The sequence below is a fragment of the Misgurnus anguillicaudatus genome, chromosome 17 (assembly GCF_027580225.2).
Source record: "Misgurnus anguillicaudatus chromosome 17, ASM2758022v2, whole genome shotgun sequence".
NCBI lineage: Eukaryota > Metazoa > Chordata > Actinopteri > Cypriniformes > Cobitidae > Misgurnus > Misgurnus anguillicaudatus.
In genome coordinates, this window is record NC_073353.2 from 4,480,255 (window position 1) to 4,497,191 (window position 16,937).

Consider the following 16,937-nt stretch of genomic DNA (forward strand, 5'->3'; position numbering starts at 1 on the left):
TGCGGACGTTGCACTCCATTGGCCAGCAGCGCGGACGAGCCATCTAGCCTTTATACATATCTATGTTTAAGACGAGCACTTCCGGTTGTTCGTGTAACTAACTGCCACGAGAGGGCAGCGTTTCTATACGTTAAAGGTTTACTGTCTGACTTTCTTCTCTGTTGGACAAGCTAATTTTTATACTTTAACCATTGTTTGTTATTTTAAGTCATTTTCTGTCCCCCAACACCAAGTATTTCGACTCATCCTGATTGCTGTTGTCATAATATAAGTCTGCGTGAATATTAATCTGAGATGCTATGTTTAAAATGTAAAAAAAGTGTAAATTGAAAGAAAAGAGAAAACAACTGAGGAAAACTGGTGAGTAACTTATCTTAAACATTTGTGCTAAAGACATGAGTGAATATCTAAATCACGTGCCTTTGTTGAGGAGAAGTGTGCTTTCATTGTTTTGGGTCAAGCTATACCACTTCAAGGTTTTAGGTTTGAGATAAAAGTTGATACATTGATAAAAGGCCACACAGTGTCTTTAAACAAAATATAAAGACTTGAGAATGGCTTCTTTGACTTTAGCCAATAAGAAACCACCCAAAACAAGTTACCAACTGCACAGTAACCTGCTATAAAAACACAAATTAAGTTCAAGTGAGTTTTATTGTCATTCCTCTATAGTGGAAACATTCAACATTGTGCCTCATATACGGCACTTCACATTTAGAATATCAAAACGTACACATAACTGAACCTGCTGAAAGAAGTCATCTTACCAATGTACAGTATTTGATCATTACTGTACATCTAATTTTAATATCCTGAAGGATGTCTGTTAATTTCACAGAAGAAAATGGCTTGGCTTAAGTTGAATTTTGACTTATTAAATTAAACCCTCAATGTACAAGATAATATCAGGATGCACTTTATTGCATTAAAATGTAAATTTTATTCTATGAGGATTTGGATCATAATAAAATGGATAAAACCTTATTGTTTTGGAAATAACTAAAAAACCTGTTTAGCAGAGAACCATCCAGCTCACATTAGACCTACAGTAAATGTGAAAAATAATAAAACTGCAGCATTATTAAGCAACTTTCATCTAGGAATTGGTGGTAAGGGTGGTGCACCTCTGTCTCTCACCCCTGAAACACAAATAAACAAATATACATGAACTGCCAAAATGATCATTCTGAAATTAGAAGATTAAAATTTGTAAGTAAATAATATACAAACAAGTCTTAATTCACTTCACTTACTGTAAAAGTGAGAACTAAATCTCTAATACTTTGTGCCCATTATAAGCAGAATAATAAAAAATCTTATTTAGTATGTTTATTTTGTTGTCAGTAAAAATATCTAAAAATTCTTGAATTAAGATACATTTTCTTGATGACTTAAGAAAATAAGAAAAACTGCTAATGTGCTAAGAAAATTGTGTTTAAGAAAAAATTTACATTTTTTCTTACCCCATTGGCAGATTTTTTGCTTGCTTTATGCACAAATCCACTTAAATTGAATATTTGTTAAATATAAAAACTAGACTTATTTTCTTAATTTATTCATCTTGATTTAACCTCTTAAACCCTGAGGACCCAGTCCCGGGTACAAAATTTCGTATTTTGACTCAAATAAAATATTCTTTTAATCTTTAATGGTCCATCATGGACCCCAGTAACACATATGAGATACTGTTTGAAAGCTTAGACTCTCTACTTTCTCCAGATATGCATCACTTTGAGAAATCTTTTACTGTAAGAAAGTTATTTACACTTAATTTACACTATCACCCCCCCCCATAATTTTATATATGATTTAATATTCACATATTTCATATTTTTCAAGTATGACAAACATGGGCAAGTCTTATATCAACTGAAAGCTCTCATTCTCAGGAATAAGGCTACAGCGTTATTTTTGTTCTATTATCAACACATATCCAACAATAGTTGAATGAATAATAAGGTAAAAAATCGTCTTTTGTAAACATATGGGAAAATTGAGTGTGGACTGCCTCAGATAGCACATATAGCCACAAATGATACACCATCTTTTCTCTTAGGTCCTACTCTAAAAAATGAGTCCATTCACAGCATTTTCTTAGGTTGTGTGCATGAATAATCCCTTGTTATTTATTATATGTCCAAAACAAAAAATTAATATTTATATGAAAAATGTATTTTCGGACACTTCAGTAAAATGAAAATAACTTTTGAATGCGACATGCTAAAGAGATCATTCTTTTTTTGGGTGTTTACTGTCTGCTGCTGGTAACAACCAGAACTGTCTGCAGTCTGCTAGAGCACCCAGAACCAGAGTTATACACTATCAGAGGCAGTATTTACAACATATAAAAAGAAAATTAGGTGTTTCCTCATATGAAAAACAACATAAATAACACTATTTGTCACAAACAGCAGCTTTTTATGTAACTTCAAAGGGTTTTCTTTAAAATTATATAAAGCAATTGCATTTATTCCACTATATGTGGTTATGGGAGCACTTCAAATGTTTTTTGGCAGAAATTTAACTCCATAAGCGTATTATTCCTCCCATCAGTTGGAGTAAAATAACTTTTGCATAGATTATGATAGAGAAAAAAATCTTTTTTCCTCTGTAAGCTGGCAATTGCTGGAATCAAACAAAACTGTCTGCAGGGAGCTGAGGCACTCAGGGCCAGAGTTATACACTTTCAAATAAAAACTTTAGAAAAAAAAACATCAAAAAGCGCCTATTTATTTTTGTGTTTATTAGAGGACTGACAACACATACAACCATGTTTAGCACTTTCAACAGTGTTTTATGTAATTTCAAAGGGTTTCCTGTAAAATGATACCAAACATTTGTATGTAAACCTCTGCATGTGGGTATGGGAAGCTTTTGAAATTGGGTAGGGCAAATCCAGGCGAAAATCCCCAAAATAGCTTCAGGGTGGAAGAAGTTAAGAATTTTTAGATATTTGTACTGAACACGAGACAAAAATACCAAGTAAGTCATTTTGTGCAGTGTATACATGGGAAAATAAATAAGACTAAGATCATTACATATCACAAAGGTTAAAAAAATACTAGAGAGCTCACCCCTTTGCCTCCAGATCCAGCCTTGCTGGGGTAAGATTTGGAGAAGGGGATAAATTGCTCTGGTGGAGGCAATTCAGACAGGGGATGGAATGAAAACCTCATTCCCCATTCATCTGTATGATAGAAATACAAGATAAGAAGATCTGTTTGCCCAGCCAAATTAAACCAATGAATAAACATTATGTTAACATTCAGTTTTGCTGTGCGTGCATGCGTGTGTGTGTGTGTGTGTGTGTGTGTGTGACAGTATGAATGAGTTAAGTGGAGGTGAGTGACACCCATGAAGACCAATCAGCAGTGAGTACTGGCTATATTAGAGCTGGTTGGCTTTAGCCTGGTATGCGTCACCTCCGGACCCGGACGTGTGCTCTTAGATAACGTGCGCCGGTGATAACTCCTGTGGGTAACCTCAGCCTTGTATATTTGTATATTGTTTGTTGTTTTGATTACTCCTCAATCCAATTGCCAGTCACTGCATATTTTGTAGTGAGGATATTTTGAGTGTGTTGTAAAACCTGTGGTGTTCTTTCGTGATGCTATCTGTTTTGTTTTTACACTGAATTGCTGCAGACAGTTGATTGTAGTGGCAATGTACTCCTTTTAAAACTATTTTTTCTATTTTTTATTATTGATTAATACATTTTATATTTTTGATACTTATGTTCTCTGCCTGCCTTTACTTATACGAGAAGTGAACCTGTGTGACCTAGTGGTCATTTTTGTTTCCTGGGTAATTTCCCAGGCGGCGTAGTCGAATTCCCCTGCAAGTAGGTGAACTTGCGTTGCTAACTTTAGAAAGTCATAGCGCCATATATATATATATATATATTACACTTACCTAAAGGATTATTAGGAACACCACACTAATACTGTGTTTGACCCCATTTCACCTTCAGAACTGCCTTAAATCTACATGCATTGATTCAACAAGGTGCTGAAAGCATTGTTTAGAAATGTTGGCCCATATTGATAGGATAGCATCTTGCAGTTGATGGAGATTTGTGGGATGCACATCCAGGGCACGAAGCTCCCGTTCCACCTTGAGATCTGGTGACTGTGGGGGCCATTTTAGTACAGTGAACTCATTGTCATGTTCAAGAAACCAATTTGAAATGATTTGAGCTTTGTGACATGATGCATTATCCTGCAGAAATCGAGACTCATCAGACCAGGCAACATTTTTCCAGTCTTCAACTGTCCAATTTTGGTGAGCTCGTGCAAATTGTAGCCTCTTTTTCCTATTTGTAGTGAAGATGAGTGGTACTCGGTGGGGTCTTCTGCTGTTGTAGCCCATCCGCCTCAAGGTTGTGCGTGTTGTGGCTTCACAAATGCTTTGCTGCATACCTCGGTTGCAACGAGTGGTTATTTCAGTCAAAGTTGCTCTTCTATCAGCTTGAATCAGTCGCCCATTCTCCTCTGACCTTTAGCTTTAATAAGGCATTTTTTGCCCACAGGACTGCTGCATGTTTTTCCCTTTTCACACCATTCTTTGTAAACTCTAGAAATTGTTGTGCATGAAAATCCCAGTAACTGAGCAGATTTTAAAATACTCAGACCGGCCCGTCTGGCACCAACAATCATGCCACACTCAAAATTGCTTAAATCACCTTTATTTTCCATTATGACATTCAGTTTGGATTTCAGGAGATTGTCTTGACCAGGACCACACCCCTAAATGCATTGAAGCAACTGCCATGTGATTGGTTGATTAGATAATTGCATTAATGAGAAATTGAACAGGTGTTCCTAATAATCCTTTAGGTGTGTGTGTGTGTGTGTGTGTGTGTGTGTGTGTGTGTGTGTGTGTGTGTGTGTGTGTGTGTGTGTGTGTGTGTGTGTGTGTGTGTGTGTGTGTGTGTGTGTGTGTGTGTGTGTTTGTGTGTGTGCGTGCGTGTATGTTTGTGTGTGTGCGTGCGTGTGTGTGTGAATATGCCTAAAAACACTGTATTATGGGATTATCTTAAACCAGGACTAGGCCTTAGTTTAATTAGGAAATATAACTAGCTTTAACTACAAACATGCCTTACTAAAACATTACTTTATCTCTATATTATGTCTGTGCACATATGCATTCTTTTACAGAATAATAAGTATAAACAATCAAGACGGAAAAAACAGTTTTGTTTAAATGGACGATGATGTAGTTTTATTACTGCAAGTGATCATGCACTATGAAGCACCAAAACTTTGTAAACTTTAGCAGCACAAACACAGTCCTGTAGGCCACAATTGTTGTTGTACTCACACATGCCTATAGACTGAATAACAACATGTGCATGACGTCACCGTTATAAGGACCTTAAAATTTCATTGTTGTGTAAATGAACAGCTAAACCGCATAAAAACTTTCCTGGTTTCGGTTGAAAACCGTAAAGTGTAAACCGTAAAAGGTTGTTAAATACATTATTACAGACCAGTCAGGGTCTCTGTGACTGTTATACCTGTGGCAGGTGGAGGAGGACACTGGAATCCATTCATATCAGAGGGAGGTGGAGGAGGGAAGCTTGATGCTCCAGGACGGCCTGGAGGTGGAGGAGGCAACCCTGCTGCTCCAGGACGATCTGTAGGTGGAGGAGGGAACCCTGCTGCTCCAGGACGGCCTGGAGGTGGAGGAGGAGGGAGCCCTGCTGCTCCAGGACGGTCTGGAGGTGGAGCAGGGAACCCTGTCGGTCCAGGACGATCTGGAGGTGGAGGAGGGAACCCTGTCGCTGCAGGACGTTCTGGAGGTGGAGTGGGTCTGCCTGGTCCACCGGGGCGACTAGGAGGAGGTGCAGAAGAAGAAGGTCCCCCTCTGTTTCCTGCTCCTGTGGGTGGAGGTGGAAGAGGACCTGGAGAGGAGAACCAACGACAGTAATGAACATCAGGTTACAGCTGCTTTCCTGAATTGCTCCTGAAAACTATAGTTATAAATCAGACCTTAGATTGAATATTAACATCACAATTTTTTCCAAAACTGAAGGTCTTATTTGTGTGCCAGATTTGATAAATACTGTGAAAGCAGTATTTGCATCTTGTTTATTGGAAGATAATAACGTGTAAATAATTGTATAATAACAGAAATGACCCCCCCCACACACACACACCTGATCGTACAGTTGAATTCCTTCGTGTGTCATTGGGTGGAGGGGGTAAAGGGCTGGAGCGTCCAGGTGGAGGTGGAGGAGGAAGGCTGTTTCGTGAAGGACCTCTAGAGACTGGCTCCTCTCGCTGTGATGGGGGAACGGGTGGCAGGCCCCCTCTTCCTGGTGGTAAAGATGGAGGTGCATTACCCGGAGGTTTTTGCGGAGATGGTGGTTTATTTTCTGTTGATGGTGGCGGTGGTGGTGGAAATCCATCTCGAGAGAAAGACGCTCTATGTCCTCCTGCGGGTGGTGGAGGAGGAGGGAAGTCATCTGAGGACCTGCTAGACATTGCGGGTAATGGCGGCCGGCCACTAGTGGGCGTAGGAGGTGGAGGGAAGGAAGATTCCTTCGGGGGAGGAGGAAAGCTGGGGCGTCTGCCTGGCTGGCTGGGGGGCTGCGTGGAAGGTGAGTGGATTGGCGGTCGACCTCCTCCAGGCAGAGGTGGTGGGCCGCCAGGAGAGCTTTGCGGTGTCGGACGTGCAGAGGAAGGTACAGGTGGAGGTCCAGACCTCCCAGGTGAAGGTCGTCCGGAGCTCGGGACTGGGGGTCTGTTTCCACCTGGGTTACTGGGTGCTGGAAATCTCCCACCTGTGGGTGGCATCGGGGGTCTGGCTGTGTACACAGCACAAAAACAAATGAAGACAGATTGTGATTCTAATATAATGAATTTTGATTCAAGCATTTGTGTAAATCACATTAGGAAATTTCCTGAAAACTTGTGTACATTCTTGAAATTGAAAGTGCTACACAATCTGAAGAACCTTGTTTCACAAAAGTAGTGGGCAAAGGTCCTTAAGACTAAAAGGGAATAAAGAAATTGTTCTTTGAGGAACCTTTAAATGTTTCTATGGGGAACCAGAAATGGTTCTTCTGCATCTCTATGAATGACCTTTTGTATCACCTCAAACTAAAAGTTTAAGAGTGTGATCTGTAATATAATGTACTGTAATAATATTTTAAAATAAAACCAACATTAAATAAATTGCAATACAATAAATGTTACAAATGTTTCCATTACCAATAATTTGGTAAAGGTGAAGCAAAAAGGTCCTAATATAGACATTATTTCCTTTATGTACAATTATTGTTATAATATTCATATAATTTGAATTATTACCATTACCGCCCCCTGATGATTTTAGCCTTGGCATTCCACCCTGAAAAAGGCCGCCCATTCCACCTGAAGCTCCGCCTCCAAACCCGCCCCCTCCTCCTCCACCTCCTCCACCTTTAGGTTCTGTATAATTGAAAACATAATTTTCAATGAAAACAATTTTCCTTAAAAAAATGTTTTGTTCACAACTTTGTTCTGCACATGCGGTTGCTCAAATGGTTTCTATATTTGAAAAAGGTTTTTATTTGTACGCATGAAAACTCACTGTCTATTACTGGTGCGCTGCGATCATTGGTGACTGCTTTCTTGAGTCGAGCCCCTTTACCGATATCTGATAGTAAAGCATTTCTTCCCTGCTGCTGAGATTTGTTCAAAGCTGGCTTCTCTGTGTTTGCCTGTGGAAATACAATACTGTAACATCGACTATTAACAATAATCATACTTTATACTTACATTCACCTCATCAAGTATAATGGTCAACTCTGTTTTTGGGAAAAATTAAAGGGAAAGTTATTTTTTTACAGAATTCTTGGTAAAGTGTTAACTGTGGATATTTGTAATGATGATGTCTGCAAGTTGTAGCCATTTTTACAATAATATTCAACCCTTTTGTTAAAGGTGCCAAATAATGCATTGAAATAATCTGTTAAATTGTTGTACATGTCCATTTAAAACCCTAGGATTCACCTTTAGTATGAAATGGTCTATTATTACCTTATTTGAAAGGGTCATGAATAATAATGTTGAGCTCTGCTCTGATTGGCTGTTTCTCAGAGCAGCTCCTTCAGTAGCTCTGTGTGTGTGTGTGTGTGTGTGTGTGTGTGTGTGTGTGTGTGTGTGTGTGTGTGTGTAAACAGATCTTATGTTTGAGTCTGAATCAGACGAAGATACAGATTTTGAGAAATAATCAATTGTTTGGAGATTGTTAATGGACGTTATGAGTAAGTTTGGTTCCCTTTCGGTTGTCCTCTGTAAGTTGTGTAGATGACGACAATATGGGGTGTGTTCTTGAGAGTCAATCTGGCCTGACCCGTGTGCAAAACGCCAATGAAACTTCCATGAAATTGCGCAAATGGTATTTGCATACCAGTCTCCGCTCATGCTTGCGTGTATAAAATGGAGGCGGTAAACGCCATTCACTGCTCCTGTTCTTCGGAGCTCACTGGTGTGATCTCTTTTCCAGTAAATACGAAGAAGTTTACTGTCGGCTGCCATGCCCCCTCCCGCTACCGTTCCCTTCTGAACTGCACGCGGAATTTACTAATCTCGGAAGGTACCATACGGTGCCATTTGGGGTTGTGAGTTTGGTTGCCCTCATCTCCCTCGATGTTGTGACATCTAAGGGATATGTCGGGGTAACTCAGATGAGCATGCTGTGGCGGTGCATACGTGCCTGCATACGGCTGCCATTTGACAGGATCCATTCCCGTCTTATTTTCAGTTGGATCCCCACAGGGCCATAGCCGTTCTTTCTCATCCTGCAATGAAGACGGCTCTTTTAGTAGTGCTCGCCTCAATTAAGAAGGCGGGGAACCTGCAGGCGGTCTCTGTTTCCCTTGAGTGCCTGGAGATTGGACCAAATGGTGGTGAACTGGCAAGCACTCCCCTCCGGGGGAGGGGGAAGACCTAACCCTGTCATTGTTGTGTTCGGTGCGTGCTGCGCCTTTACTGGGAATACACACGGAACTTTAGAATTTCCGATTAGCTCTTTTGTCTGTTATTGAATGACTGCAGATGGGGAATGCTGTCTTCAAACAAAGGTTGGCTTGGCGCACTTGATTGTGGACACCATAATTTTGATGTACCGATCTCAGGAGCTGCCGTGTCCATTGGAGTGAAGGCTCACTCCACTAGAGGTGTTGCCTACTCTTGGGCACCGGCGCAAGGCACCACTCTAACAGACATCTGTAGAGCTGCGGGTTGGGTGACACCTGATAGGTTAGCATGATTTTACAATCTTCATGTGGAACAAGTGTCAGCCCGGTCCCTCCGAGGTAATATCATTTAGCCTGGTGGCTGGCTAGGCATCTCGCTTGCCTTAACACCCTCTCCTCTTCTTTAGAGAGTAGGGTCCTATGCCAACATTCTATGCCATACTTTTCCATCATTGGCTTTCCGAGACAGACTGGATGGAGCAGTCTTTATCGATTCAGTATTTGTTCGAATTATGCCAGTACTGTGATTTATATCCAGTAATTTTTCTCCACTATCTCACATAGATAGTGTTACCCAGCGGTATACCCGCTTCAGTGTCTCCTCCATGTTGTGAGTTCTTGACACATTTTTTTACATGTGTTCTCCCCAACAGGTGAAACCATTGTCTATCTCCATATGGGCTCCCCCAAAGGGTGAGGTATGGTCTCAGTAGTGCCCCTTTTTCTATTTCCTTTATTTTTGTCACATTCCTAGTATACTTCAGTACCCTGCAACTAAGTTGATGCTATCTGTTGTAAACGCCACACTGGTGTTACTGGTGAGGGGTCTGCTCCTCCTCCTTGGATGAGGACTCCCTTTACTGGACTTTACTGGAAGGACATGATGTCATTTAGCGGGCAGTACGACACGTTGTACCTGCCTATGCTTGCTTTATGGACGTCAAGACATGGGTCAGAGTTGTGGCGTTTCATATAGGCACCCCATACTGTCGTCATCAACACAATGTCAAGTGAAACACAGAAAGGGAAGGTCTCGGTTACATTTACATTTTCTTTTGACCAAAGCGACTTACAAATGTGGTAAACAATAGAAGCAATTATAGCAACAAAAGAACAGCAGTACATAAATGCACTGGAAATAGTCTCATCAAGTCCCACACAGTATACATAGCCAAGGGTTGGTTAGTAATTTTTTTTCCTGATGGAGGGAACAAGACGTTGTGTCCTCCGTGCCACAACGCTGCCCCACTCGTCTGACACGAGCAGTGAATGGCGTTTGCCACCTCCGTTTTATACACACATGCACAATTTCATTGAAATTTAATTGCCGTTTTACACACAAGTCAGACCAGATTGGCTTTTAAGAACACACCCCATACTGTTGTCATTGACACAACGTCTCGTTCCCTCCACCAGGAAACCTGGTTATATGCGTAACCGAGACAACTTTTTTCCTGAAAATGTAACTGTAACGTCAATAGTAGAACTTCAGCCTAAATTCTAACTAGCATTAGCATATAGCATTAACTTTGCACGTTAACTCATAACGTCAGCAGTTACAATTTTGTTTTAAGCATTGTAACAACATTCTAATTAATTTAGGTGTAGATCAGTTAATGTTATGTTGAGATTGGCCTCTTTTACAGTGATCTTTTGTATGCGTGAGGTTTACAGAAGGAGGAAACAAAAGCGTGTTTGAGGCTCACAATATGTCATTATCATGCACAGAACTCTTACTATTCACCTATGCCTAAATTTTTCCATTCTAAGGCACCTTTAAAATTGAACCCTGAACCAACTTACACAAATCAAGTTTTAAAAATAAATGCCATGGGCTTTTAATACTGTATTCAGTCATTATGTTTGATTTGTGTGAGACTGATGGAATAAGTGTGTCATACCACTGCAAAGGTTGGAGGAGGTCCAGGAGGAGGTGGAGGAGGAGGTCCAGACATTGTGTCTTTACTGTTCCTTGTTTCACTTTACACCTAGAAGACTGAGTGCACACAAAAACATGTATGTCAGTGACGTTATAGTTCATTTTGTAAAGGAAGTTTATACAACATCAATGTTAAGAAAGATAAAAGGCCTGCTACAGTTTTTATGAACATCACGTGTCAGTGATCTGATAACTCGTGTTCATAATAACTTTGGATGTAACAAGCAGTTAAATCACAGCGTGTCATGTTGTTCATGTCTTCAGATCTGAGCATCTTTAGATTCTGGCAAAGTTCACACACTTCCTGCTACAAAAAACCCACAGAAACCACAGAAAGCAGTGTGACCTGAAGTCTACTTTTTTATTCACAAGCATGCACTCGAAAAAATGGTGCTAAATAACACTAAAAGTCGTTCACTGCCTCTTAATCATATGGGAACCACTTTTAGTGCTATAGCACCAATTTTAAACCACATAAACACCTTTAGAAAAATATATTGCAGTACTAGGTGGTCACTTTAAAATAAATTCCACTGTGCTATTTTTGACATGATCCAATAGTACTAATATTTTTTAAACAAGTGCCATGGTAGCACCATTGCATTTTTAGACATAAAAAACCACGATACAGTAATTTCAGTAACATGGTTTACATCAAAATACCATGATTTATTTATATGATCCCATCACATAATGTATAATAGTGCTACATAATAGTACTATAGTGTGCGGGGCGCAAACTAACGCAGGGTTAATTGTAATACAGCTGCTGTACATATTTCTACAGGAACAAGCAATCTGTGATTTTGATCTTTTTTTCTTACTGTCAGAAGATCTCCTGTGAATTTGTGAAAGTTTTGATGTGTTTTGGTTAAGATATTGAACAAAGAGTGTTTTGGAGGCATGAAAGTAAATTTCTTCATCTTATGTTTTTTTTTTTTTTTTTTTTTTTTTTTAGTTGGGTGTCACTAAATCCAACCTTTATATTATTTTAAACACTGTCTTGTTACCTAAAACATAACAGCATTTGAAACATGTCAGCAACTTCTAGTAACTGATAGCTGGGATTGAAAACATTTTTACACAGAGGGGTTAGTTGTCACACACTGTTACAATGAAGCCTCAGGTATACAATAATACTATACATCAAAATAATAACTGTTAATACAATATCGGGGAAATAACTCACAATTATGATTTTTTTTTTACTTAATTGTGCAGCCCTTTCAAAAATATCTATTTATATGTATTGATGTATGGTACAAGGATGGTTAGATGAAGGATCATGGATGGATGAATGTGTGGGTGGGTGGATATCTATCTATTATAGGCAGTTATACCACGGGTCTGTTGAATGCTGCATTCTGATTGGCTGAGAAATTTTCTATGGGTGTTAATTATTTTTCTGTAAACCGCACACCTATCTTTTCAAATGTCTTAAAATAGGCACCAGAGCAATGTTTGTGGTAACCGTGGTATAAGCGGAATAATTGACTCCGGTCCTTTTAATTATTTGAAAATAATGCTCCGCTTCGCGTCGTGCCGCATTACCACCTTGGTGTGCATTATTTTCTTATAATTCAATGGCCCGTCGTCAATTATTCCTTACATAAACAATATCCACCTTTAGTATATAGACAGAATTTTATTGAATTATTTGTGTTTAAAATAAATTTTCTATTATAAAACGGGCAGTTCTGGTTCTTCATTCTGATTGGTTGAAACGCGTTCTAAGCCGTGATAAAATACCCCGGTAACCCCACGGTTCAGAATCAGACCGCATTACATAAATATCACTCCGCCACTGTTGCTACATACTGATTTATGAAAATAGCACAGTCTTTAATCATAATTTTACTTTGTCTACAATTACACAATTAATGCTATATTCAGATAAACGTCAATAAATATTGTTGAGTCATCTCGTCAATAAATAGAAAACGCTTCTCTTTATTGTAACATCAAATTCATATTTCCACTATTATTCACTAGATGGCGATCTTACCCAACTTAAACACTGACGCATTCACCTACCACTAAAAACACTGTGTAAGTTTTGATCAGGCTCTGAATCTGATCTATTATTTGATATATTTTATGTTTATTTAAAGAAGATAATTTTTCTGTAAGGCATTAAACTAAAACTGGGTGGCAACTTAAAAAAAAAAAAAACGCTGACGGGGAAAGAGTTAAGCATGCTTCCAAGCATATTTGATCATCACTTCAACAGTTGCACAATATAAATGTTAATGTATAAATTAAATGAGATGAATGTTGATTTATGAAAATAAACACCACAGTCTTAAATCATATTTTCATTGTATCTTTGCTGCGTCGGTGTTGTTTGTGAACTGCGCTCTGTTGCAGCCACACTTGATTCTGAGGAACTACTTTGTTTGGCGGAAGAGTAATATTTGTACTAATATAATAACAACTTATTTGTGTTTTATTTCATGAAATCCTGCTATGCATATGAAGGAACCGTTTTATAAAAGCAATAAGCCCCGCGAAGCAGTGGTGTTACTGTGCATTTTATAACAGCTAAGGGGGTTTTACGCACTCTGCTTTGCGTCGTGCCTAACAACGCCCCTTAGCTGTTATAAAATGCACTGGTAACCCCACTGCTTCGCGGGGCTTATTGCTTTAGTTACAACAAACCCTCTGTTTGTTACAATGAAAAAAATTTGTCACATTTGCAGTCTTGTCACTTTTGGTGTAATTGTATGATAACGGTAGATCCCACAAACAAACTTTAAAGGACAAGTTGGGTATTTTACACTTAGCCCTGTTTTCAGATTGTTTATGATGAAATAGAACGCTTTTGACTGAAATTTCGACATATGCGGCTGCCCCATTTCGGGTATTTGTTGTATCACCTCCCACCTCTATAATGGCTATATAGGTGCACAGGAACAATCCTTCCTAAAATGCATTAAACTTTCGTTTACAAAGACTTGAAACTCACCGAGTGGTCAGGGGTGTTCACTGATATGCTCACACAAAAGTCGCTGCAAAAGATGCTTTCCAACAGTAATATTTGTTGTATGCGGCACTGAATGCTACGTCTTACAAAAAAAATAAGTACTGTGCTAATACCATGGTACTTTAACACATATCGTGATCCTTAAATGACTGTACAATGATATTCACAGGGTAGACAAGAGTACTTTCAAGCATATCATGATAATGTCCAAAATACCATAGTAGTACCATGGTACCATATTTATAGAAAATGTGTTGTTTTTATGACAGAGACTATTGACAGGTGTTATCTGTTTCTCAGCTGATCACACAGATGCAAATGACTTCCTGACACTGAAGAAGATAATCTGCAGAGTAACGCACTTACTAAACATCTGTGTTCCTCTTTATTCTTTTATTCTATAAAGTTAAAGCCCTCAAATGAAAATTCTGTCATCCTTATGTTGTTCTAAATCTGTATGAATTTATTTTTTCTGATGGACACAAGATATTTTAATAAATGATGGTGAGCACACAACCATTGACTTCAACAGTAGGAAAAACAAATACGATTGTAATTCAACAGGTAGCGTCATCTGTGTGCTCACCATCAAATGCGTTTTGAGATGTGTGACTCTCCAAATAAATACATGCTACGCTGTACTTACATTATTTTCACTTTATATCAGAACTTTATTTTTTATTTGACTTAGTCATTTATTTTACATTCAAATATCATTCTCCAATTTCAACCTGTCAAAAATAAAGGTGGCAGAAGCATTCAAACTAAAGATCCCTTGTGAGATAAAATGAATAAACACTAAAGCAAACAAACAATTTTTTTGTTTCTGCCTTGTTCAGAAGCTGTGTGAAACCAAGACTCTATTTCCTCTGTCGAGTTTCCTTTTGTGGTGCAACACAAGCATGTTAAAATAAGAAACAGTAACTTTATTCCAGTAAGGACGTTCACCGTTCTTCATCAGAACATCACTCATCTCTCCTGTACGAGCTTCACTCCATCATTTATACACAGAAGAGCGACTCACCTGCGGCTGAGCATCTGGAGTCACCGGGTCCAAAGTTCTGCTCAATGTTAAAGTCTGAACTTCCTGTCTGAACTGAAGACCAATCAGAGTTTGAGTGGCGCTTCAAACAGTTACTCGTGCAACTGAACGAGCTGCACAACAAACAACTGACTGCGACCGCACGCATTTCCTCACACAGTGTTCTTGAAAAAAAAGAGTGAGATTAGTCATGCAGAGGTGTTATGAACTCAAGCCCTATAAGAACATAAGCAGAAACAGGAACTAAAGGACTACATTTGGGGAAAAAATAGACCTGACACCATTCTCTGGCTTGTGGTCATGTAGTTGAAATCAGCCTTTAGTTATTTCAGTGCAGATGTAAATACAGAAGTGTGTTTAATGGATTTAATGCACCAGCAGATCTCAGGAATCTCTTCAGAAAGGCCTGCACACACATTAGTAAAAATCCACGTGACAGAACTAGTTATTTGCTTTATCACGAGAAAAACAAAGCATACACTGCATTCATTTCTGTGTTTGTACACTTGAGGCCACAATTAAAATACATGAATGCATTAGATAACAACATATCAAGGTGTTGCCTACTAATATTAAGATTAGCCGTTTAGCCCACGAGAGTGCTTTTTAAATACACATGAGAAAACCCTCTTGTGTTGTCAATGTGATTTTTGATGTAGTCTGCTTGAATTTACACAGGTAGGACACAGAATAAAACAGGTGTCAAAAAGTCAAAAATCTCTGTTCTAGCCAATCGGCACTTGTTCCCCCCGAATATGTGGCTTTAGTCTTAAAAGTGAACTACTAAAGGTTAAGGAGCAGCCGTAACTCAAACCCTGACCATATTTACCCCTCAAATTAGTGTGAAATTATAGTTTGAGAAGAATTTTTTTAAAAGCCCCTAACACAATCTGACAATTTTTTCCAGAAAACAGCGTGAGGCGCACTTGAGAGTTTACATTTATTTTTAGACAGAAATATCTTGGATTAGTTTATTGCGAAATTGGAACAAATATTGGACAGTATCGCTTTGTAGTATAGCGCAGCACCAGGATTTAAAATATATGTAATATTTTAATTTGAACAAAAAACTGCTTTTTAGGGGGTCCCTCAATGCTTATAGGAGGTCCGGGACCCCTCCAGTGCACCCTCAATTTGAACACTGGGTTCTCATTTTGTGTCTCTAATAAACACTGATCCTCTGAGGACAAGAAGAACAGGTGTGAGATGGTTTCTATAAACATCTTTAGAAAAACAATTGGTGAAAAATAATGGTGAAAATGCTACCCAGCATTGGGTCAAAAGGGATGAGCCCAGCCATTGGACTGAGTTAACCAAAACGTTTTTTATATTTGACCCAACAATGAGTTAAAATAACCCAGCATTTTTTAGAGTTTAGATATATCTACAGTAAGTGTTTATTGTGTGGAAAAATGACGTATTGTGGTTTTCTCAGATCCAGTTTCTTTCTCACAGACATTCTGAAGTACAACCACAAAGTTCACTCTAGAATACAAAAACTAATACACAAAAAGTACAGTGAGAAAACCATGCTACAGTAACGTTAATCTTATATTCTCTGATGTATGTTCATTTGACACAGACCATAATGTTACCATGGTACTGATTAAAGAAACCTCTGGTTGTACTGTGGTATCTTTTGCACAGAGTCTTTGGCAGGTCTGTTTGATTTTTATTCACCTTACCCATCTTTTTTTAGTTTTTCAATTGATTTCTCTGTTTAGTGCTCAAACAGCAGAGGGCAGCAGTGAGCTGGGATATATGATGATACTGATAATGTCCTAAACATGCTTTTAAAGGAATAGTTCACAAATACTTATAACAATAATCCCTCTCAGTCATTACTTATGATCCACTAGAAGTTGTGTTTATGAATGGTAATTTAAAATTCTAGTGTACCTTTAACTTGTGCTGTATAAGGATCATGCCTGCTGCATATAAGAGACATACTGATAGATAAACATGTGGAAAATTTTGATGATCTTCTTTTCATTTATTTCCTTTCTTG

The 16,937-nt window shown here is 38.7% G+C and overlaps 1 protein-coding gene across 4 annotated transcripts; it reads right to left on the reverse strand.

Moving 5' to 3' along the window:
* Positions 1-635: 635 nt before the first annotated feature.
* wipf1a (WAS/WASL interacting protein family, member 1a) lies at positions 636-15,110 on the reverse strand. Of its 4 annotated transcripts, none has more exons than XM_073854863.1 (8): positions 14,912-15,110; positions 10,867-10,961; positions 7,576-7,705; positions 7,320-7,433; positions 6,158-6,808; positions 5,516-5,902; positions 3,070-3,187; positions 636-1,132 (listed from the first exon to the last, which is right to left on the reverse strand). In XM_073854863.1, the coding sequence occupies exons 2-8, from the start codon at positions 10,918-10,920 to the stop codon at positions 1,093-1,095; spliced, it is 1,494 nt and encodes a 497-aa protein (XP_073710964.1). In that variant the 5' UTR covers positions 10,921-10,961; positions 14,912-15,110; the 3' UTR covers positions 636-1,092. The 4 variants fall into 4 exon arrangements, with proteins under 4 accessions (XP_073710964.1, XP_073710963.1, XP_073710962.1 ...); XM_073854862.1 differs by having other exon boundaries at positions 7,314-7,433; positions 10,870-10,961; positions 14,912-15,109; XM_073854861.1 differs by having other exon boundaries at positions 7,314-7,433; positions 14,912-15,109.
* Between the last annotated feature and the right edge of the window lie 1,827 nt (positions 15,111-16,937).